Raw genomic sequence first — 23,128 nt, forward strand, 5'->3', positions numbered from 1 at the left:
AGTACAAGATTTTGACTTCCTGTTCTATATTCCAAATGTCTGAGTTGTGATCTGTGAGTGTGAACTCCTGAGCTGTGTTGACTGGTGACAGAGGGCTCCTCTCAACTGTCTGTTTAATTCACTCTGGCTCAGTTTCATCATGGCTGCTTCAGTGTGCGTCTCGGGTCTCGGGTTGCAGCACGCACACACACACACACACACACACACCTGGCTTATGTAACAGAGTAGGGGGCTCAAGACACCTGCTGTTGGGAGAAGGAATCATCATGGCAGTGGAAAATATCAATAAACATTCAACTCAAATACATATCATACTACTATACAGAAGATAGTGAGAGCACAACCCTGTAAGCATTTAAGCTTCTCACAGTGATGAGTCTGTGTGTGTGTGTGTCAAAGAGAAAGATGGAAGGGGGGGGAGGCCAGTGAGGTGTCTGACGTAAGCCACCCCAGGCATGAAAGAGGGCTGGACAGAGCCTGTCTGTTAGTGAGCCAGACAGACAGACATAACTGAGCTCTCTTAAGAGACTGTTTAAAACGTGGGCAAACAGATGACACAAAACATCTGTCCCTCAAAGCCATCAAAGAACCAGTCAGCCTGCTCAGAGGAGAGAAAGAGAATGAAAAAGGAGAGGCTGAGAGTAGGAGATGTTTACATCACTAGGTCTTGGCAGGGTAAATAAAGGGATCTGTTGATCGAGAGGAGGCAGAATGGCATTCCCCTGGCATCTCTTAGTGCTGGGTTAAAGAAGAGGTCCCTCTGCATTTGCCTCAGTAATGCAATCACGTTTATATGCAAATGAAACAGACCGGTCCTGAACGCAACTCATTCAAGCTACCAATGACTCAAAACAAAACAGTCAGTCACGCTCATGCACAAGCACACTCACAGACGGCCTAGCAATCTAGCATAGTTCCAACTGTCAACTGTTTGGCAGTTAAGTCCTGGAGAAAGATACAGTAGAAATGCATTGTAGTCATTTTCACAACAGGCAGGCAAACAAACAAATGGACACTGTTTGGTGACAGGCCCACTGATTCTTCCTCATAGAACAGTCTACATAGCAAACAATGATGACAGACACTAAGATGTCATCATAGCTTCAGCAGATATGAGATGTGGACTATGAACTCAGAGCTAACTAGACAGATAGGAAATGGTAGTGCAGTCAGCTAATGTTGCACGATCGTGGATAACACATTTCACAGATATCCCACACACATTTTTTTAGACACTCAAATTAAACTTTATTAGGGATGTTATTATATACTGTGTACAGTCTATATTATAGGGGAAAAGTGCACATACTTTAGTACAGATCGTCGACCTGTATGAGTACTATATTATATTCAGTAAGTCATATTCAATGAAAGCACTGTATTAGTGTGAACCATTGAGTGTCATTGACAGTAGAACGCTGGATTTGTATAAAAGCAGTACGTTACAAAAATGTCACAACATTGTGGTTAAGATCATGGGTAACACTACGACGCCTAACGTCATAACTATGTCATAATAGCTGACATAACACTGTCATGACCCATATATTTACACCTATTGTGACATATATTGTGTTATTTTATGCCTGGTTATGACACCTACATAAGCTCAAAACCCTACTTTATTCAAATGTTTATTTTTCCTGCCAAGTTTGATTTCTTTGGAAAGTTAGTTTTTTAAATTCTTTGTTGAAATTGATTCTAAAAGATTCATGTTTCCCCCCTATCATAAAAAAAACATGTAGAAAATACACTTTATGACTGTCAAGAAGCACTATGACAATCCTATGTCACTTTACTTGGACTAAGAAAATACACTTCGACACTGTCAAGAAGCATTATGACCATCAGTACCATATATGCCAGATAAGGGCATGTACATGATAGGCCTATGTTAGTCATCAGTCCTGCTTCTGAAATCTGATCCCAGTCACCAGCAACAGAACATTGTGGTAGCTGCATGTCTGACATCAATGTGTACAATGATCATTTAATAGGGTACATTTCAGAAAATGTTATATAAACATAAAAATACAGTTGATGTAGGTTATGGTGTAATGGATGTTTTGCCTTTTGCGGTAGGTTTTATATAGGGGTGATAACCAGCAATAAAATAACGCAATATGTCACAAGAGGTCTAAATATGTGTCATGACAGTGTTAAGACAGGTTATGTCAGCTGTTATGAATGTTTCATAACATGTTATGACACTAGGTGTCAAGTAAAGTTTTATTGGATCATAAATAGAAAATAAAAAAGAGTTAATTGTTACATAATTCAGGGTACAAGAAAAATGTTTGTTTTGTTCTTTTCTCACTTTGTTTTCTTTCTAGAATTCCTTCTCTCTTCAATAAGGCATATACACATACATTCAAAAGCACTTCTCCATGATACAGTAACAATAGACCAGCATTGTTGAAAGGCCAGCTACTGTATTATTCTTCCGGTAACCTTAAACATATACCTTCTGGAGAAGTTGTCTAAATGTTCCCACGTCAAATTTAGAGAAAACCAAGAGCTGGAAATACAAACATTCATTGCATCTTGTCAGATACGTTTGATTTTCTCCTTTCAGGAGACTATTCACACTCCTCTGCCTGTCCTAGATCGACTTCCTGTGTGTGAGAGAAAAACAAAGCTTTTACAAAGGGCACACACTTCCTGTTTTCAGGCAATTAGAAATCTTAAATTGTTCATAACCTGACTCTAAGGAATGGTGTGATAGTGTTCTAAAACCATTAAAAACCTTTCAATAGCTCACATAGCGAGTTGGCAAAGTTATGGTTTCTACTGCCCTCCTATGTTTACCCATGAAACCATCAGGAATGGAGTGAAATGCTTCATCTGTTAAAGGCACTGCTCAAAGTCTGAAGGCATCAGTGATCTGTAGTGTTACTGAGAAATAGAGGTAAGATCCCTCCCATCATTTGTCCCCCAGTTTTAGATGGCTAAAGTGACTGAGTCAATGGGTTCCAGGGGACATACCCACCTAAAGACATTTGTCCTGGTTTAGGTCCACATTGACAACCGGATAACTCTCACAAGTGAGTGTGTTTGTGTGTTTAGGGTATGTCTTTGTGCTTGTGCATCTAGTGTCTTGCATCAAACACACACGAGACCAGAGGGGTTAGATTTCTTCCCTACAGTACCGTCCAGTCACAGAGAGAAAGACGGGTTCTGAGGCTATTGATATGGTTAGAACTCCACTTCCTGCTATCCCAGCAGCACCCTCTGCAGGCGGTAGGCGGGCACGCTGATTTCATCCTCTGACTCTGCGTCGCTCTGGGGGTTGGAGCTGCAGGGTGAAGTGCACTCTGGGGAGCACAGGTAGTGCATGAGGGGCAGCCGGTACTTCCCACAGAAGTCCACAAACTTGATGTGGCGCACGCACGAGTCAAAGTACACGCCTGGTGAGAGAGCGGAGAAACAGACAGAATAAGCACACTTAAATAAATTGACACATACGTATACATAATCAACTGTATACAGACAAGCAAAAAAAGACAGGGACAGAAATACAGACACACAGTCCAATGAGAAATGAATGTGTAGTAGACATACCGGCACACTTAGGATTGGGACACTTGCTGGCCAGGTCCAGGTAGTGCAACAGGTGAGAGGGCATGTCGCAGGACGAGTATGGAACGTTCCGGCTCTTGATGGTACGACCCGCCAGCTCCAGCAGTGATGGGGGGTCGTAGGTCATCTCCTTGACAAAGCGCACCACTAGGGGGTTGCCACGGAGACTGAGCTCCTGCAGGCGCACCAGGCTGAGGATCTCCCGGGGCAGGTAGGTCAGCAGGTTGTTATGGAGACTCAGGGAGCGCAGGGAGTGGAGCCTGAGGGGGGAGAGAGAGATTGACAAGGTCATGGTTATCGTTTTGAGTATTATGAACAGAAATCTAGACCGTGGTTAGGTTAAGTTGTAGTATTCCACTATGGATGTATTGTAGTAACCAGTTGAGCTGTGGTGCTGGTGGGTTATGACAGTCTTAGCAGTATTATTATTATTGAGTTGTAGTTGTATTAAGGTTTAGTTGTATTAGTATGTAAGGGATATGCAAGGTATACATTGCCTAATGAAATGCTTACTTGCAGTTTCATGTGGTTATATTATGGTTGTGTTGTGGATACCTCGTGAGCTGTGGCAGTATGCTCTAGATGGGGTTGAGGCTGTGTTATTATTGTGTTGTGGTTACCTGGTGAGCTGCGGGGGTACACCTTGTATGCGGTTGTCACACAGGACCAGATAGCTGAGGTAGGGCAGGTTGGCCAGCTCAGGAGGAATAGAGGTGATCAGGTTACCACCCAAATACAGCATCTCAAGACTGACAGAGAGAGGTTTAATATGTTTAGCATCATATCGAGGTGTAATTAACATTACGGTAACAAGTAAAGCATGCCTGAAGGGGTTTAGGACTTTAAAAACACCATACTATATACTTGACAGTTCCAAGTGGACACATGACTAGCCATGTCGACACATCAGTACCACAATGGGGTTTGCACATGTTGATATTGATGCTGTATGTGACAGCAATGCTTTACCAGAGTGAGCGCAAGGCATCAAAGATTGAGCAGCCGGGTCCATAGTAAAAAGGAGTATAACAGGTGTGTGTAGATGTGACTATGAGGAATGGGCTGGAGCAGTGGAACTGCTAAACAAACTGTTTCGAAGAGGAGACACACTATGCACAAAGAGGTGCTGGAATTTCGATAGCATTTTAGCCTACCTGCCTGCGTGTGTGTGTGTGTGTTTACTCTGACTTTGTTCAAGGGACAGCAGAGGTAGAGAGGCATTGCTAGAGAGTCCCAATTATTTTTATTCAGACAGAAGTTTAGATCTAGTGAAGACTGGCGTTTAGGTTTGGAGAAATCAAATACAGTGTAGGCTAAATACACAGTTCTAAGCAGCAGACAATGTGGGGTAGTCATATACACGGTTGGGGCGTGGATCAGAAGACCAGTCAGTATCTGGTGTGATCACCATTTTCCACATGAAGCACGACACATATCCTTGACCAATGCTGTTGATTGTGGCCCGTGGAATGTTGTCCCACTCCTCTTCAATGGCTGTGCAAAGTTGATATATATATTGTCAGGAACTGGAACTCACTGTTGTACATGTCGATCCAGAGCATCCCAAACATGCTCAATGTGTGACATGTCTGGGGAGTATGGAAGCCATGGGAGAACTGGGAATTTTTCGGGTTCCAGGAATTGTGTACAGAACCTTGCAACACCGGGCCGTGCATTATCATGCTGAAGCATGAGGTGATGGCGGCAGATCAAGGGTATGAAAATGGGCCTCACGATCGTCACGGTATCTCTGTGCATTCAAATTGCCATCGATAAAATGCAATTGTGTTCATTGTCTGTAGCTTATGCCTGCCCATACCATAACCCCACCATGGGGCAATCTGTACAAAACATTGACAGCACCCGTTTGCCATCTACCCGGGACAGTTAAAACCGGGATTCATCTGTGAAGAGCACACTTCTCCAGCGTGCTAGAGGCCATCGAAGGTGAGCATTTTTCCACTGAAGTTGGTTACGACCTCAAACTACAGTTAGGTCAAGATCCTGGCGAGGACGAAGAGCATGCAGATGAGCTTCTCGGAAATGGTTTCTGACAGGTTGTGCAAACCCAGTAACATCAGCTGTCCGGGTGGCTGGTCTCGGACGATCTCGCAGGTGAAGAAGCCGGATGTGGAGGTCCTCGGCTGGCGTGGTTACTCGTGATCTTTTATTTCAGATCATGAAACATTAGACCAACACTTTACATGTTGCGTTTATATTTTTGTTCACTTTACAAAACCGATGACTGAGGCAGAGAGAAAAAGATTACTATTGTCCAATGCCCACAAATCGCCAATGGAAATGTACACATACACAAGCATTCTGCTTTATCCCAATCCCTCTGAACAGATGAAAAAGTGAAAAGACAGAGGAACACTGGGGAAATAGAGAGAAGAACAGAGTGAGCATCAGGGACAGAGAGACAGGGAGTGAAAGGGAGATGTAATGGCCTGACACTAAAAGTGAGCAGTCAGCCCATCTGCCCCATGGTCTGGTCTGCCTGTGGAACTGATGACACAGCAGAGACTGGGAGAGGCCATTATGTGTCCTTGGGGCCTGAGCCCTGAGCCAGCCCCTCTGTCCCAGAGGGTCCAAAGAAGCCATTCAGGGCCATCTCAACAACTCACTCTACAGTTACACCACTAACACACAGAGGCCTAGTCCCATACAACCTCCATCATTCATGACTGTAGATCTGAGACAGTGTATATGTTCAGCTGCTCTGAAGTTGTTGGTGAGAGGCTCTCTTTACATGTACTTTGTGTTGGTTAGTATGTTTACAAGACACAGTGAGTGACTGACTGTAACCCTATCTTTGAATTTTACTCTGGCTTTGCGTTTTTGGGACGGTTGAGCTAACTTGTGCTAATGTGATTAGCATGACGTAAGTAACAGCAAACTTTCCAGGACATAAACATGTCTTATATGGGCAGAAATGTTAAATTATTGTTAATCTTACTGCACTATTGTTGCTAATCCCATATAAACTAGCTAGCTCATTGTTAACTGTCTAATTTACAGTAGCTATTACAATGAAAAAAATAACATGCTATTGTTTGAGGAGAATACACAACAAAAACATTTAAAATCACGGCAACTGGTTTGATACATTCACTTCTGAAAGTAAATAATGCACTTACATTCAGTAAACTTGCTCTGATTTGTCATCCTGAGGGTCCCAGAGATAAAATGTAACATAGTTGTGTTTGATAAAATAAACGTTTATATTCAAATGTGGGAACTGGGTTCTACAACCCCTGCGATCTCTGGCTCCACACCCACCTCGCCCGGCCATGTAGATGTGTGAAAGTTAGTGTATAAGCTAACGATCCATCATGTATTACATTCCTGGGAGTGTGTAAACTTACATTTTGTATTACCATATACTTCTTGTATGTTCTCTATAGTTATGTACTTGAAAATGTATCAATTTGGAACATTTGGGCAGATTTGATACAAAATATTGTCCAGTACTGCAATGCTTCACTGGATCATCTAGTGGCCAAAATATAAATTGCGCCTGAACGGCTAAATTATTTTACGGTCTTTCACTTGCATTTCAAAGATGATGGAACAAAAAAAATGTATAAACACATTTTTATTTTACCAGATCTAAATGTGTTATATATAGTGATCCACCGATATGCCATTTTTGGCCGATACCGATATTCAATATTTTCCTTGCCAAAAAAACCCGATACCGATATTGAACATTTTTGCGTTCTTAAGCATTCTAGTACAGTTAAATAGTTAACACACACACACACAGCAGTCTAAGGCACTACATCTCAGTGCAAGAGGCGTCACTACAGTTTCTGGTTTGAATCCAGGCTGTATCACATCCGGCCGTGATTGGGAGTCCCATAGGGCGGTGCACAATTGGCCCAGCATCGTCCGTGTTTGGCCGGGGTTGGTCCACCATTTTAAATTAGAATTTGTTCTTAACTGAATTGCCTAGTTGAATAAAAATCACACACACGCCTATTTCTTTCACTTACTTGCTGTTAAGTTGTTAATTTGTTCAGTCGTTTCATTCTCAACCAGGATTTCTATGGAACGCCGTTTAGGTCTCCGCGTGTCAACAAAGATATAAGTCAAATAACACTATTTGACGTGTCAAATAAGCTTGTTGACCAATCAGGACCTGAATATGACTGCACATCACATAATTTAACTCCCTCATTATTTATTTTTTACATAGTGTAATAACTATCACTCGAATTTCATATGCACAACGATTCATCGATACGTATGCTATGATGCCGGCAAAGTTGTCTCGTGCACCAAGAGTTCTGGACATAAAAAAAGCTAACTAGCTCATGGATGCAAAACAATAATCTGTCTCAGTAGCGGTCGTTAGCTAGCTAGTCCCTTTTTCAAGACCCTGTCTTTCAAAAATAATTCGTAAAAATCCAAATAACTTCACAGATCTTCATTGTAAAGGGTTTAAACACGGTTTCCCATGCTTTATGGTTCAATGAACCATAAACAATGAATGAACATGCACCTGTGGAACAGTCCTTAAGACACTAACAGATTACAGACGGTAGGCAACTAAGGTCACAGTTATGAAAACTTAGGACACGAAAGAGGCCTTTCTACTGACTCTGAAAAACACACAACAAAAATATGCCCAGGGTCCCTGCGTAAACATGCCTTTGGCATGCTGCAAGGAGGAATGAGGACTGCAGATGTGGCCAATAAATTGCAAAGTCCGTACTGTGAGACGCCTAAGACAGCCTCGCAGTGGCAGACCACGTGTAACACCTGTACAGGATCGGTACATCCAAACATCACACCTGCGGGACAGGTACAAGATGGCAACAACAACTGCCCGAGTCATACCAGGAATGCACAATCCCTCCACCAGTGCTCAAACTGTCCGCAACAGGCTGAGAGAGGGCTTGTAGGCCTGTTGTAAGGCAGGTCTTCACCAGACATCACCGGCAACAACGTCGCCTATGGGCACAAACCCACCGTCGCTGGACCAGACAGGACTTGCAAAAAGTGCTCTTCACTGACGAGTCGTGGTTTTGCCTCACCAGGGGTATGGTCGGATTTGCGTTTATCATCGAAGGAATGAGCGTTACACCAAGGCCTGTACTCTGGAGCGGGATCAATTTGGAGGTGGAGGGTCCGTCATGGTCTGGGGAGGTGTGTCACAATCTTCGGACTGAGCTTGTTGTCATTGCAGGCAATCTCAACACTGTGGAAAAGTGGGGTAACAGGTTAAATGTTGTTCTGCCCCTGAACAAGGCAGTTAACCCACTGTTCCTAGGCAATCATTGAAATTAAGAATTTGTTCTTAACTGACATGCCTAGTTAAATAAATGTTACAATGATTTTTTTTAAACAGCTCAGAGCAAGAACTGGCAAATCTGATGCAGTCCATGAGGAGGAGATGCACTGCAGTACTTAATGCAGCTGGTGGCCACACCAGTTATTTTAGATTTTGACCTCCCCTTTGTTCAGGGACACATTATTCCATTTCTGTTAGTGGACTTTGCAGTTAGCCTTCAAAAATAAAATGATGTCATTGACAGTGATGCAAATGAATACAAATAATATAATTATGCCATAATTGAATAGATCCTGCTAAACGAGGTTGGAATGTTATATAAAGACAATTTGTTAATTTGACAAAAAAAAATCTGTTGAAATCACACTGGATGTATTATACCTTAGAATTGCATTGGGGGCATAATTATTTTACTGTACAGCCTTACCTACGGATTGTGGCTCAATGACATGGGGTATCAGTCTACTCAGTGACACTCAGAGAACATTAGCAACGTAGCTCTTATTGTGAGACTCTGAAAGAACTGAATTGAGACACATTTATCGTCAGCTTATATGTATTGAACACTATTCCCGAGGAAAAACAATACTGTGTGAATGTTTGAGTCTGATAACTGAGGAGAAATATATTGGGTATTGAGTAGACTATTACCCTATTTCATTGATCCCCAATCCTTTAGGTAAAGCTTACAGTGCAATATGAATGTCAATAAACACAATAGGCTGACTGGGGAGGTGATTTCACACAGTCTGCGATAAGAGCTACAACGCTAATATTTGTGTAAACTCTTCAGTTGTGTTCTGTGGGTGTCACCGATTAGACTGATAGCCAACTTCATTGCTTCACATTCCACTCATTTAACATTATCTAGTCTAAATATGGCATGATTCCACCAATTGTAACCTTCTGCATCACTTTCAAAGAGGTACCTTGTTACCAATTACCAACGCGATATTGTAAACACATTGTTAGTGGCTGGTGTTTGCTGACTTTTTGTACAGCTTTGACAGTGCTACTGATAGTAGTGGTGGCGCTTGGCTTGCACGTGCAAATTCAGAACACACAATATTCTATAATAGGACTGTGTACTTTGACGGTCAAATAGTGTTATTTGATGTGCATCTTTTATGACACGCAAATACTCAAACGGCGTTCCACAGTATGTTGTGACGCTAATAGCAGTGACGCTATTACTGTAACTCCGGCCGGGCAACATCTGAAGAATAGCGCACTTGGTAACGTTAGTGTGTACCGGTGCTCGACCAGTTGCGAAAGCCAACATCACCCACGACAGAGAACAGTTGATGGTCAAAGGCAATGATTTCCATTATCTTGGCGTTAATGGATTTCACCTTCGAGTTGTCTCGCTGAAATGTTCTTACTCTTTCATATGACTGCTTGATCTACATAGCAGACCGTAGGTAGCCTAGTGGTTAGTGTTGGACTAGTAACCGAAAGGTTGCAAGATCGAATCCCCAAGTTGACGAGGTAAAAATGTGTTGTACTGCCCCTGAAAAAGGCAGATAAATCACTGTTCCGAGGCAGTCATTGAAAATAAGAATTTGTTCTTAACTGACTTGCCTAGTTAAATAAAAGGTCAAATATACAAATAAAATCAAAAAACATTGTGGGTTAGGAATGCCATGTTGCATGTTTAGTGTCATATAGGAATCCATGTCAGCTTTGACATCTTTTTTTCACATTGGCCTTAAACTAGACAAACAAACATCGGGCCAATATCGATTTTGGGATTTTTGCTAATTTGCCGATTCCGATATCTATATCGTGCTTCCTTATAGAGATATATACATTTAAAAACTATAGATATATATACACATACATTCATTTCACATTTCCACACACTTCAAAGTGTTTCCTTTCAAATGGTATCAAGAATATACATATCCTTGCTTCAAGTCCTGAGCTACAGGCAGTTAGATTTACTTTTCATTTTAGACGAAAATTGGAGAGAAAAAAAAAAGGTCCGATCCTTAAGAGGTTTTTAACAACATTGTAGTTACTCCACAATACTAACCTAATTGAGAGGAAAAAGAAGCCCATACAGAATACAAATATTCCAAATCATGCATCATGTTTGCAACAGGGTACTAAAGTAATACTGCAAAGAATGTAGCAAAGCAATTACCCTTTTGTCCTGAATACAAAGTGTTGCATTGGATTTGCCCCAAACATTACTGAGTACCACTCTCCATATTTTCAAGAATAGGGGCATCATGTTATGGGTATGCTTGTAATAGTTAAGGACTGGGGAGTTAAATTTACGATTTAAAAAAAAGAAATAGAATTGGGAGCTAAACACAGGCAAAAACCTAGAGGATCCCTAGTTATAATAATAATAATCCCTAGTCATTTTGTTGAAGAACAGTGCAGATGCAAATTTTGGTAACAGAATGTCAGAACAAACACAAACCATAATTCTGTTACCATGCTTTTCTATAAAATGTTTGTGGAAATTGTTAAAAGTAGTCATTGTACATAGTTATATGGTCTGTTCACCTTTGTAATCGTTGGTTTTTGTTTGAAATACATTCGGTGTAACTTAACGTGGAATTTCCCAAAAGTAAATTTCTGAAGAACATTTATTTCATGTGAGAAAAACAAAAAATCTCACTTTAATATGGTTCAACTATGATTTATAAAACATTTTTTAAAGAAACATTGAACATTAATTGTCAAAAGCAGGTGAGCTGGTTCTACTTTTTTTTGCTGTTTTGTGGTGGAAAACAAGCATAACATCAACCCTGTTACCCATAGAACTGTTAACAATTACTAAAAAAAAAAAATTCAAATGAAGCTTGCATTAAAAATGTCCCCTGCTGTTGCACACAACAAGCTTCCCTGTCACAAGGGGTTTTATAGCTTGAAGATTAAATCATCAACCCGGTTACTTAAATTTTCCATATGAGAGAAAGTTAAAATTAGGTGAAATCAAACGTCCCCCTCCAAGTTACTCATCTCAAATGGCACAGAATGGGTGGAACAACAACTATTAAAGCCAATGTGGGTCTGTTCCAGATGAAGTCAAAAGTATTTACACACTTATATTTGGTATATAAATGGGCTACTGTTGACATGACCCACATCTCGGTTGCACTCACTGATCTCTGTGACTTTATGAGTTCTCTCTTTTATGATGGTAACTATATAGTCAGATCAGTGGCGGTCGGTGCCGTTTAAGATGATGGAGCATGACATTAAGGTATTTCTATTACAGCATGTTGGCTGACTGTCATTCATATTCCATTTCACCCAGCTCAATGTAACATTGAATAGTTTAGGTTACGACAACACTCAAATTTTCCCTGTACCCATCATGAGGTTGCTACAATTTAGCCTATGAATGAAAGTTTATAATGTAGGTGCACAAGTCAAGCATTTTTTTTGTAATCAAGGTGACAGACACTGATACATTCAATACTGCCTTGCACACACTTGCCTGCATCTAGCTGACCAAAAAAATATATATATAAATAAAAATATTACCCTTATTTAACTAGGCCAGTCAGTTGAACAAATTCTTATTTAAAAATGACAGCCTACACCGGCCAATGCTGGGCCATATGTGCGCAGCCCAATGGGACTCCCAATCACGGCCTGTTGTGATAAAGCCTGGATTCGAACCAGTGATGGTAGTGATGCCTATAGCACTGAGACCAGTGCCTTAGACCACTGCGCCCTTCGGGAGCCTGCCTCTAGGGTTTAATCATTAGTGCAGTTGCAAATTAAGAGTTTATACATACCAATTCAGGTATGTTAATCCCCGTTTCGTCCCATTTGTTTCCGTTTAAGGAACGTTTTTGAACACAGAGGAATGAATACACCCCTGACCGCTTGCAAACACAGTTTGCTCATAGCAGCCACATAAAAACAGCATGATCACGTTAATTCCTTCTTGCAAATACAGTTGAAGTTGGAAGTTTACATACACTTAGGTTGAAGTCATTAAAACTTGTTTTTCAACCACTCCACAAATTTCTTGTTAACAAACTATATTTTGGCAAGTGGGTTAGGACATCTACTTTGTGCATGACAAGTAATTTTTCCAACAATTGTTTGTTTACAGTATCACAATTCCAGTGGGTCAGAAGTTTACATACACTAATTTGACTGTGCCTTTAAACAGCTTGGCTTGGAAAATTCCAGAAAATTATGTCATGGCTTTAGAAGCTTCTGATAGGCCAATTGACATAATTTGAGTCAATTAGAGGTGTACCTGTGGATGTATTTCAAGGCCTACCTTCAAACTCAGTGCCTCTTTGCTTGACATCATGGGAAAATCAAAAGAAATTAGCCAAGACCCCAGAAAAAAATTGTAGATCTCCACAAGTCTGGTTCATCCTTGGGAGCAATTTCCAGATGCCCGAAGGTACAACGTTCATCTGTACAAACAATAGTACGCAAGTAAACACCACGGGACCACGCAGCCGTCATACCGCTCAGGAAGGAGGCGTTCTGTCTCCTAGAGATGAACGTACTTTGGTGCGAAAAGTGCAAATCAATCCCAGAACAGCAAAGGACCTTGTGAAGATGCTGGAGGAAACGGGTACAAAAGTATCTATATCCACAGTAAAACAAGTCCTATATCGACATAACCTGAAAGGCCGCTCAGCAAGGAAGAAGCCACTGCTCCAAAACCTCCATAAAAAAGCCAGACTACGGTTTGCAACTGCACATGGGGACAAAGATCGCCCTTTTTGGAGAAATGTCCTCTGGTCTAATGAAACAAAAATACAACTGTTTGGCCAGTGACCATTGTTATGTTTGGAGAAAAAAGGGGGAGGCTTGCAAGCCAAAGAACACCATCCCAACCGTGAAGAAAGTGGGTGGCAGCATCATGTTGTGGGGGTGCTTTGCTGCAGGAGGGACTGGTGCACTTCACAAAATAGATGGCATCATGAGGATGCAAAATTATGTGGATATATTGAAGCAACATCAAGACATCAGTAAGTTAAAGCTTGATCACAAATGGGTCTTCCAAATGGACAATGACCCCAAGCATACTTCCAAAGTGGTGAGTCAAAATGGCTTAAGGACAGCAAGGTCAAGGTATTGGAGTGGCCATCACAAAACCCTGACCTCAATCCTATAGATTTCTTTTGGACAGAACTGAAAAAGCATGTGCGAGCAAGGAGGCCTACAAACCTGACTCAGTTACACCACCTCTGTCAGGAGGAATGGGCCAAAATTCACCCAACTTTTGACCCAAGTTAAACAATTTAAAGGCAATGCTACCAAATACTAATTGAGTGGATGTAAACTTCTGACCCACTGGGAATGTGATGAAAGAAATAAAAGCTGAAATAAATGATTCTCTCTACTATTATTCTGACATTTCACATTCCTAAAATAAAGTGGTGGTCCTAAACTGACCCAAGACAGGAATTTTTTACTATGATTAAATATCAGGAATTGTGAAAAACTATGTTTAAATGTATTTGGCTAAGGTGTGTGTAAGCGTCCGACTTCAACTGAATCTACACGCTCTCAGTCTCACACCTTTTCCCTTCTCTTGTGGACTTCGGTGCACAACACATCAGTTGTCTGTGACCAGGCAAACCTTCATTTCATGAACATTAACCACTACATCGTTGTCACCCCATAGTCAATATAGCTATTAGAACTATTGTGTCCTGATCCTTGGATTGAGTGGACAACATGTCAGTTCATGCTGAAAGAACTCTGATAGGTTGGTGGACATCCTCCAGAAGTTGTCATAATTAGAGGTCGACCGATTATGATTTTTCAACGCTGATACCGATACAGATTATTGGAGGACCAAAAGGGCCGATACCGATTAATCGGACATTTTTTTTGTGTTTTTTAATGTATTTGTAATAATGACAATTACAACAATACTGAATGAACACTTATTTTAACTTAATATAATACATTTGATATCAAGTAAATAATGAAACATGTTCAATTTGGTTTAAATAATGCAAAACAAGTGTTGGAGAAGAAAGTAAAAGTGCAATATGTTCCATATAAAATATGTGCCATGCAAGAAAGCTAACGTTTCAGTTCCTTGCTCAGAACATGAGAACATATGAAAGCTGGTGGTTCCTTTTAACATGAGTTTTCAACATTCCCAGGTAAGAAGTTTTAGGTTGTAGTTATAGAAATTATAGGACGATTTCCCTCTATACCATTTGTATTTAATTAACCGTTGACTATTGGATGTTCTTATAGTCACTTTAGTATTGCCAGTGTAACAGTATAGCTTCCGTCCCCCTCCTCGCTCCTCCCTGGGCTCGAACCAGCAACACAACAGCCACCACATCGAAGCAGCGTTACCCATGCAGAGCAAGGGAAACAACCACCCCAAGGCTCAGAGCGAGTAGCGTGCGCTAACTAGCCAGTCATTTCACTTCGGTTACACCAGCCTCATCTCGGGAGTTGATAGGCTTGAAGTCATAAACAACGCAATGCTTGACGCACAACAAAGAGCTGCTGGCAAAACGCAAGAGAGTGCTGTTTGAATGAATGTTTACGCGCCTGCTTCTGCCTACCACCGCTCAGTCAGATACTTAGATACTTGTATGCTTAGTCAGATTATATGCAACGCAGGACACGCTAGAGAATATCTAGTAATATCAACCATGTGTAGTTAACTAGTTATTATAATTGATTGTTTTTTATAAGAGAAGTTTAATGCTAGCTAGCAACTTACCTTGGCTTACTGCATTTACGTAACAGGCAGTCTCCTTGTGGAGTGCAACGAGAGAGGCAGGTTGTTATTGCGTTGGACTAGTTAACTGTAAGGTTGCAAGATTGGATCCCCCGAGCTGACAAGGTGAAAATCTGTCGTTCTGCCCCTGAACGAGGCAGTTAACCCACCGTTTCTAGGCCGTCATTGAAAATAAGAATGTGTTCTTAACTGACTTGCCAAGAAGTTAAATAAAGATTAAATAAAAGGGGGAAAAAATGTTTTAAATTATAAATCGGCGCCCCCAAAAAATATCGATTTCCGATTGTTATGAAAACTTGAAATTGGCCCTAATTAAATTGTCCATTCCAATTAATCGGTCGACCTATAGTCACAATTACTGTTTAAGTCTATTCAAGGGGGTGAGAACTATGAGCCTCCGAGATTGTCTTGAAGTCAATGTACCCAAAGGAGGAATATATTTAGTACAGTTTTATCTAAAAATAATAACTTTGTTTCACTATTTTTGAAATTCACTGAGGAACCTCCCCTGAGGAGGATTCTAAACTGTTCTCGCTGATATTAACTTACCACTGACAGTGTAAACATGATATAAGGAGAGTAATAAACAATTATTCCAGACATCCTTGTTTTTTAGTACCATTGGAACACACTGCCCCTGCACTTTATACAAACTTGGCATCCTTCACATATTGACCACGAGGCTTGAATTTCTCTAAGTGCTCATGTGTGTGTGATGACTATGTACAAGTGTGTATGCGTACGTGTGTCTTGACCATGTGCAAGTGAGTGTTTGTGTGTGTCATATATGAATAGTAGTTAGTCATCCCAAAGGTTGGTTTACATGTATACTGCGCAGTGTGTACCCCACCATATGAACCACACATTTCCTGCTCTGAATAACTTTGTGAGTGTGGCAATGGCAGTCTGTCATGCCCCTGCCCAAGAACAAATAAGATTATTGGATATCTCACACACCAGTCAGGGTTGCTAAAGGCCTGATTCGCTGGATGTTGTGATGGTATAAATTTCCTGAAAAACATACAGGTTAGGTTTCGATATAAAGTCCACTTTAGTTTAGGCTCAGGGAGTGAGGATCTGTTGAAATCAATTTTAACTATTGTCCTGGCAATCAAATAAGTGCATTGTTTGTAAAGGCAAGCTACCATGGTAGTGGGTTACAAGACAGCATAGTATCAATCAAATGTATTTACAGTGCCTTGCGAAAGTATTCGGCCCCCTTGAACTTTGCGACCTTTTGCCACATTTCAGGCTTCAAACATAAAAGATATAAAACTGTATTTTTTGTGAAGAATCAACAACAAGTGGGACACAATCATGAAGTGGAACGACATTTATTGGATATTTCAAACTTTTTTAACAAATCAAAAACTGAAAAATTGGGCGTGCAAAATTATTCAGCCCCCTTAAGTTAATACTTTGTAGCGCCACCTTTTGCTGCGATTACAGCTGTAAGTCGCTTAGGGTATGTCTCTATCAGTTTTGCACATCGAGAGACTGAAATGTTTTCCCATTCCTTCTTGCAAAACAGCTCGAGCTCAGTGAGGTTGGATGGGGAGCATTTGTGAACAGCAGTTTTCAGTTCTTTCCACAGATTCTCGATTGGATTCAGGTCTGGACTTTGACTTGGCCATTCGAACACCTGGATATGTTTATTTTTGAACCATTCCATTGTAGATTTTGCTTTATGTTTTGAATCATTGTCTTGTTGGAAGACAAATCTCCGTCCCAGTCTCAGGTCTTTTGCAGACTCCATCAGGTTTTCTTCCAGAATGGTCCTGTATTTGGCTCCATGCATCTTCCCATCAATTTTAACCATCTTCCCTGTCCCTGCTGAAGAAAAGCAGGCCCAAACCATGATGCTGCCACCACCATGTTTGACAGTGGGGATGGTGTGTTCAGGGTGATGAGCTGTGTTGCTTTTACACCAAACATAACGTTTTGCATTGTTGCCAAAAAGTTCCATTTTGGATTCATCTGACCAGAGCACCTTCTTCCACATGTTTGGTGTGTCTCCCAGGTGGCTTGTGGCAAATTTTAAACTACACTTTTTATGGATATCTTTAAGAAATGGCTTTATTCTTGCCACTCTTCCATAAAGGCCAGATTTGTGCAATATACGACTGATTGTTGTCCTATGGACAGAGTCTCCCACCTCAGCTGTAGATCTCTGCAGTTCATCCAGAGTGATCATGGGCCTCTTGGCTGCATCTCTGATCAGTCTTCTCCTTGTATGAGCTGAAAGTTTAGAGGGACGGCCAGGTCTTGGTAGATTTGCAGTGGTCTGATACTCCTTCCATTTCAATATTATCGCTTGCACAGTGCTCCTTGGGATGTTTAAAGCTTGGGAAATCTTTTTGTATCCAAATCCAGCTTTAAACTTCTTCACAACAGTATCTCAGACCTGCCTGGTGTGTTCCTTGTTCTTCATGATGCTCTCTGCGCTTTTAACGGACCTCTGAGACTATCACAGTGCAGGTGCATTTATACGGAGACTTGATTACACACAGGTGGATTGTATTTATCATCATTAGTCATTTAGGTCAACATTGGATCATTCAGAGATCCTCACTGAACTTCTGGAGAGTTTGCTGCACTGAAAGTAAAGGGGCTGAATAATTTTGCACGCCCAATTTTTCAGTTTTTGATTTGTTAAAAAAGTTTGAATTATCCAATAAATGTCGTTCCACTTCATGATTGTGTCCCACTTGTTGTTGATTCTTCACAAAAAAAAATACAGTTTTATATCTTTATGTTTGAAGCCTGAAATGTGGCAAAAGGTCGCAAAGTTCAAGGGGGCCGAATACTTTCGCAAGGCACTGTATAAAGCACATTTTACAATCAGCCGATGTCACAAAGTGCTATACAGAAACCCAGCCTAAAACCCCAAACAATGCAGAAGTAGAAGCACGGTGGCTAGGAAACACTCCCTAGAAAGGCAGGAACCTAGGAAGAAACCTAGAGAGGAACCAGGCTCTGAGCGGTGGCTATTCCTCTTCAGGCTGTGCCGGCTGGAGATTAAAACAAAACATGGCCAAGATGTACAAACATTCATAGACAACCAACAGGGTCAAATAATAATAATCACAGTGGTTGTAGTTGTATAGCTTGCTCCCTCATCTCTGCATCTGACAAGTCACTGATGTAAGAGCATCAGTTCAGCCTTTACAAGTCTAACCCCCAGCAGCATTGGCAGTTGAACTATCCTGTACCCGCTGAACTGAGAAGGGTGCAATTGCGGCCTGCAAGTCAGGGCATTCCTGCATCTCTTTATGCTTCTATTGGTCAATTTAAGCTAGGACAGGCGGGATTCCAGTACAATAGGTGTACTCCAGTACAATAGAAGGCATTAACGCACAATAACGTTGGATGCCAGCCACCGATAAAACCCACAGAAGAAGGGGCAGGTGTGACAATGGTAGCTAGCTAGTCTCACACCAGTAGACGGTGTCCTTCTTCCCTGCCTGTCAGGCACTGTTTTCCTGCAGTTCTGTTAACGATGGCACGAGCAGGTGTTCGGCAGGCGGGAGCTAAGGACACAGTGTGCTAGCTTAGCCAGCTAGTCCGGTACACAGCAGGTTGGAGACGGGTGAAGAAATGTTTGCTAGCTAGCATCCTAACTCGCAAGCTAGCAAACATATGGCGTTTCCCCAGCATCCCGCCTGCTGTTCTAGCGGGTAGAGGGGGTGACCGGTAGACCCAGCTAGCACAGTGGATCTGGGCTGATTCCGGCTGAGAGTCGGGACACTCGACTGAAAGCCAGGCTCGGCCAACGTCATGTGGCCGCCTTTAGCAGTATTACTTATGGCTAGGATGCGGAGATTGAGCTCGAGTTAGCTGGCCCAAATGCATTACTTTGGGCTCGGGCCGATTGGGGCTACTCTCTGGCAGAAGATTACACTGGCTGCTTTATGGAATTAACATTTAATTATTTATTTGTACATATTTTCTCATTGTTTGAAATTCTTTAAAGAGTCCTGTGTAGTATTTTGATATGATTTAAAAGCACTATGGATGGAGCCTCCCAAGTGGCGCAGCGGTCTAAGACACTGTATTGCAGTGCAAACTGCATTGCTAGAGAAGCTGATTCAAGACCCGTGCCGGGATGTCCTTGTCCCATCTAGTTGTAACCAGGGGCATGCACGCTGACACGGTCAAAAACATTTTTGTGTCGGATGAGTATAATTTGTATGTATACAATGTATAATAGTAATATTTAAAATGACTAAATTGGGTAATTTTGTATACATTTATTTCGATTTGCATCGGGCCACTTCTGGGGCCTGTTCTGGTAAGATGCCGGCAAAGTAGGCTGAATTCCGGTAGACGGAAACGGCCTGATGTTTTATTATTTTATATATATAATTTTTTATTAACAACAAATTAATACATAAAGCACATGAGGGAACACAAGCATACATAGATTACAAACAATGGACAATCGAGCTAGGGGGTACAGTATCACATTACAATTACACAAGGACCTTAAGGGACATGCATATATTTACAATTCTAACAGCTTTTTTGTTAGTAGAGCATTTAACCGTCTTAAAATACAGTTCAATTTATTTTTGTAGGATACGAAAATGTGGTTTTCTGTTTGCAAATTTACATTTGTGTATATGAAATTTGGCCAAAAGAATAATGAAATGAATGACATAAAAATGTTTCAGCTTATTTCCATTGTATGTAAAGAATCCAAACAGTACATCTCTCCACAATAGTGTAAAATCTAAATAAATGTGTTCAATTATAAACCTACTGATGTCTTGCCAGTTTTCTTACATGAATACAATGCCAAAAAAGAGCCAACACTGTTTCTGGGTGGTCATTACAAAAGGAGCAATTTGAGTTGATGTTTACCTTAAACTTCTTCATGTAGTGGTTGGCAGGATAATATTTATGAATCATTTTAAAGGAAACTTCCTTAATTTTGTTAACAAGTAGGTATGTGTGTGGCAACATCCAAACTTTTTTCCAACAGATATTATCAATAAATCCATTCCAATAAGGCATGACATCCTGCTGAAACAAGGATTGTATCGCTCTGTTGCTGAATGGACCAAAAGAGAAACAAATCTTTCCTACCGATGAGTCAACAGAATCAATAGAAGGTAGGCTCTGAGGGTCAGGTTTTGACACGTTCCTGAATAACATAGCAACACCTGAGGGAATGGCATCTAAAACAATTGCAAAATCTTTAGGTGTTACAGGGACCTTGTAAAGTGATAAGAATTGTTTATAACTGAGTAAAAGACCCTCTGCATTTACCAGTTGGCTCACCAATAGGATATTATTTTGGAACCAATATTCTAAAAACAAAGAGGTATGTTTATACAATATATCCCGATTATTCCATATATAATATGTGTGGAGAAAAATTGTGCTTATAAATTAAGGACCATGACAAGAAGTTAAGGCCACCAAAAGTAGAGAAGACATGATGAGGAATACAATTCCAGATAGAAGTGGGTCTTCTTAGGAATTGTTTTATCAAATTGATCTTAAAAGTATTATTTAAAGTAGTAAAGTCCAGATAATTCAGTCCGCCATACTCATAAGTGTTCATTACAACAGTTTTCCTAATGTAATGGGTACTGTTTCTCCAAAGAAAGTTGAAAAGCATCTGGTCTATCTCCTTGCTTATTTTACTGTCATGATATAAAGATAGGGCACCATATGTTTGGGGCCTGATGTACTTGGGCCGATTCTGGGCAATCATTAATTTTGATTCCGGGCCGATTCAATCAGTTCCGGACCCCCGGAAAAGGGCCACTTCCGGGCCGATTCCTCATTGCTAGCTGGGGAGTGTCCCTAGCCCATGCCTGTCCGGCACGGTTTTCTCCGGTACGGGGGAGCAAGCTAGCAAGCTAGCAAGCTTGCATGCAGTGTCACTAACAAGCTACTGTAGATAGTTAGCTAGTACATGGTGTCGTCCCAACCTCCCGCCTGCTGTGCTAGCGGGAGGCGGGGACGACCGGTAGACAGCGTCCTTCGCCCCACCCGCACTGTTTTTCCGCAATGACGGTGAAAGCAGGTGTTCGGCAAGCGGGAGTGAGGGACACCGTCTACCGATGTTGCTCCCGCTAGTTAGCAAGAACGACTCCACGAGGCGGGGTTATAAAAAAAAAAATCCTCATAATATTGATTTCCCTTTGACCAACATTGAAAAGTGTCACAAGCATTAAGATGTCATGTTCGGGGGGGATGCGGCGCTCATGCAGGAACCAATGTAATGCAGGGGGGATTATAAAGGAACCAATGGGATGGGATGGAGGGGACGTTCCAATTGGAATGCCCACATGCTGGAACACCCAGAATTTCAGGCTGCAGTTAATCGCTATTGGCTGAACTCGCTGTTTGCCCAGGAAACTGACTACAGTTCGCCTAAACTGGTCATTGTGACAGGCCGTTTGTTGCAAATTATATGAAAGTTTGATGTAATTACTGGTGACTGCAACAAGCTAGTTACTGTGGTAGCAGCTGGTGAGGCCGCGGGCATCGTTATGTACTCTACATACCTGGTTAAATTCTCAATTTCTGCAGGAATACTTTGGAGTCTGTTTCCCCCCAGGGAAAGTGATTGTAGCCGCTGCAACTTTAGGAACTGCGCTGGCATCTCCTCAAACCTATTGCCACTTAGATTCAACACCTCCAACGGCAAAGACCCGAACTCCTTGGGAAGCGAGAATTCGTCCAGACGGTTGTTCTTGGCTATTAGTGTTCTGAGCTTCGTTAACCAAGTAATGCCTTCACAGATTACCGATAGTCCGTTGTTGCTAATGTCAAGAAATTCGAGGTTGGAGAACATGCAAACCGATCCGGGAAGCGAGGGCAGTCGGTTGAAGCTTAGATACAACTGCTTGGTGCCCATCTTTCGCTCCTCGCTGATCTCGACCAAGCTCAAAGTGTCCAAATTCAGACGCGACAAGTCTAAAACACCCTCACCATGTCCGTGTGCGGCTCCTTCATGCAAATCCATTTCGCAGCGTAGGCTACTCTTCAATATTGTGGACACACTGGTGATTGCACTCTTAGTGGTTCTCCAAATAAAGAGAGGAGTCCAATGCCAATGGCCCGAGTTGCATGTGGGTGTCATGAACAACATTACCGTGAGCGACAGTAGTGGGATTGCCTTCAAAGTAAAAGTCCCCGTTGAAACTGATGCAAACGGAGGAAAAAAGTGGAATCACGCCACAATTGCACCAGATCATGTCAAACAAGGTTGTAATGTTATATGAAGACAAGTGTTAGTTAATTTTACAAAAATACAAACTGTGGATGTATTAGACCTTATAATTGCATTGGGGATATTATATTACACTCTACAGCCAAACCTATGGATTGTGCACCCTTCAACTGGCGTATCAGTCTACTCGGAGAGACCCATAGAACACCACTGTAGAGTTCAAACAAATATTAGAGTTTATGTCTGTTCGTATCAGTTTCAATTGAGACCTTTATTTTGAAGTGGAAACGTCGAGTCCACTATTGTTGCTCACTCATGCTCATGTTGTTCATGCAACGTTGCAGTTGACGAA

At 41.5% G+C, this 23,128-nt stretch overlaps 1 protein-coding gene across 1 annotated transcript; it reads right to left on the minus strand.

Annotated features, from left to right (window-relative positions):
* Positions 1–1,600: 1,600 nt before the first annotated feature.
* Positions 1,601–22,693, minus strand: LOC118386199 (leucine-rich repeat-containing protein 58). Its single transcript, XM_035773730.2, has 4 exons — positions 22,109–22,693; positions 4,200–4,328; positions 3,562–3,839; positions 1,601–3,407 (listed from the first exon to the last, which is right to left on the minus strand). Exons 1-4 carry the CDS (start codon positions 22,684–22,686, stop codon positions 3,214–3,216), a joined length of 1,179 nt encoding a protein of 392 aa, XP_035629623.1. The 5' UTR covers positions 22,687–22,693; the 3' UTR covers positions 1,601–3,213.
* Between the last annotated feature and the right edge of the window lie 435 nt (positions 22,694–23,128).

Source organism: Oncorhynchus keta, chromosome 7 (assembly GCF_023373465.1).
Source record: "Oncorhynchus keta strain PuntledgeMale-10-30-2019 chromosome 7, Oket_V2, whole genome shotgun sequence".
Taxonomy (NCBI): domain Eukaryota; kingdom Metazoa; phylum Chordata; class Actinopteri; order Salmoniformes; family Salmonidae; genus Oncorhynchus; species Oncorhynchus keta.

Bases quoted from the DNA above. Each gene is read 5' to 3' on its own strand.
- LOC118386199 (XM_035773730.2), bottom strand. From the start codon at position 22,686: ATGACACCCACATGCAACTCGGGCCATTGGCATTGGACTCCTCTCTTT. The intron at 4,329-22,108 runs GTATGTAGAGTA...TCTCTCTGTCAG, and splicing joins GAAATTGAGAATTTAACCAG to TCTTGAGATGCTGTATTTGG. The intron at 3,840-4,199 runs GTAACCACAACA...CTCCCCCCTCAG, and splicing joins GTACCCCCGCAGCTCACCAG to GCTCCACTCCCTGCGCTCCC.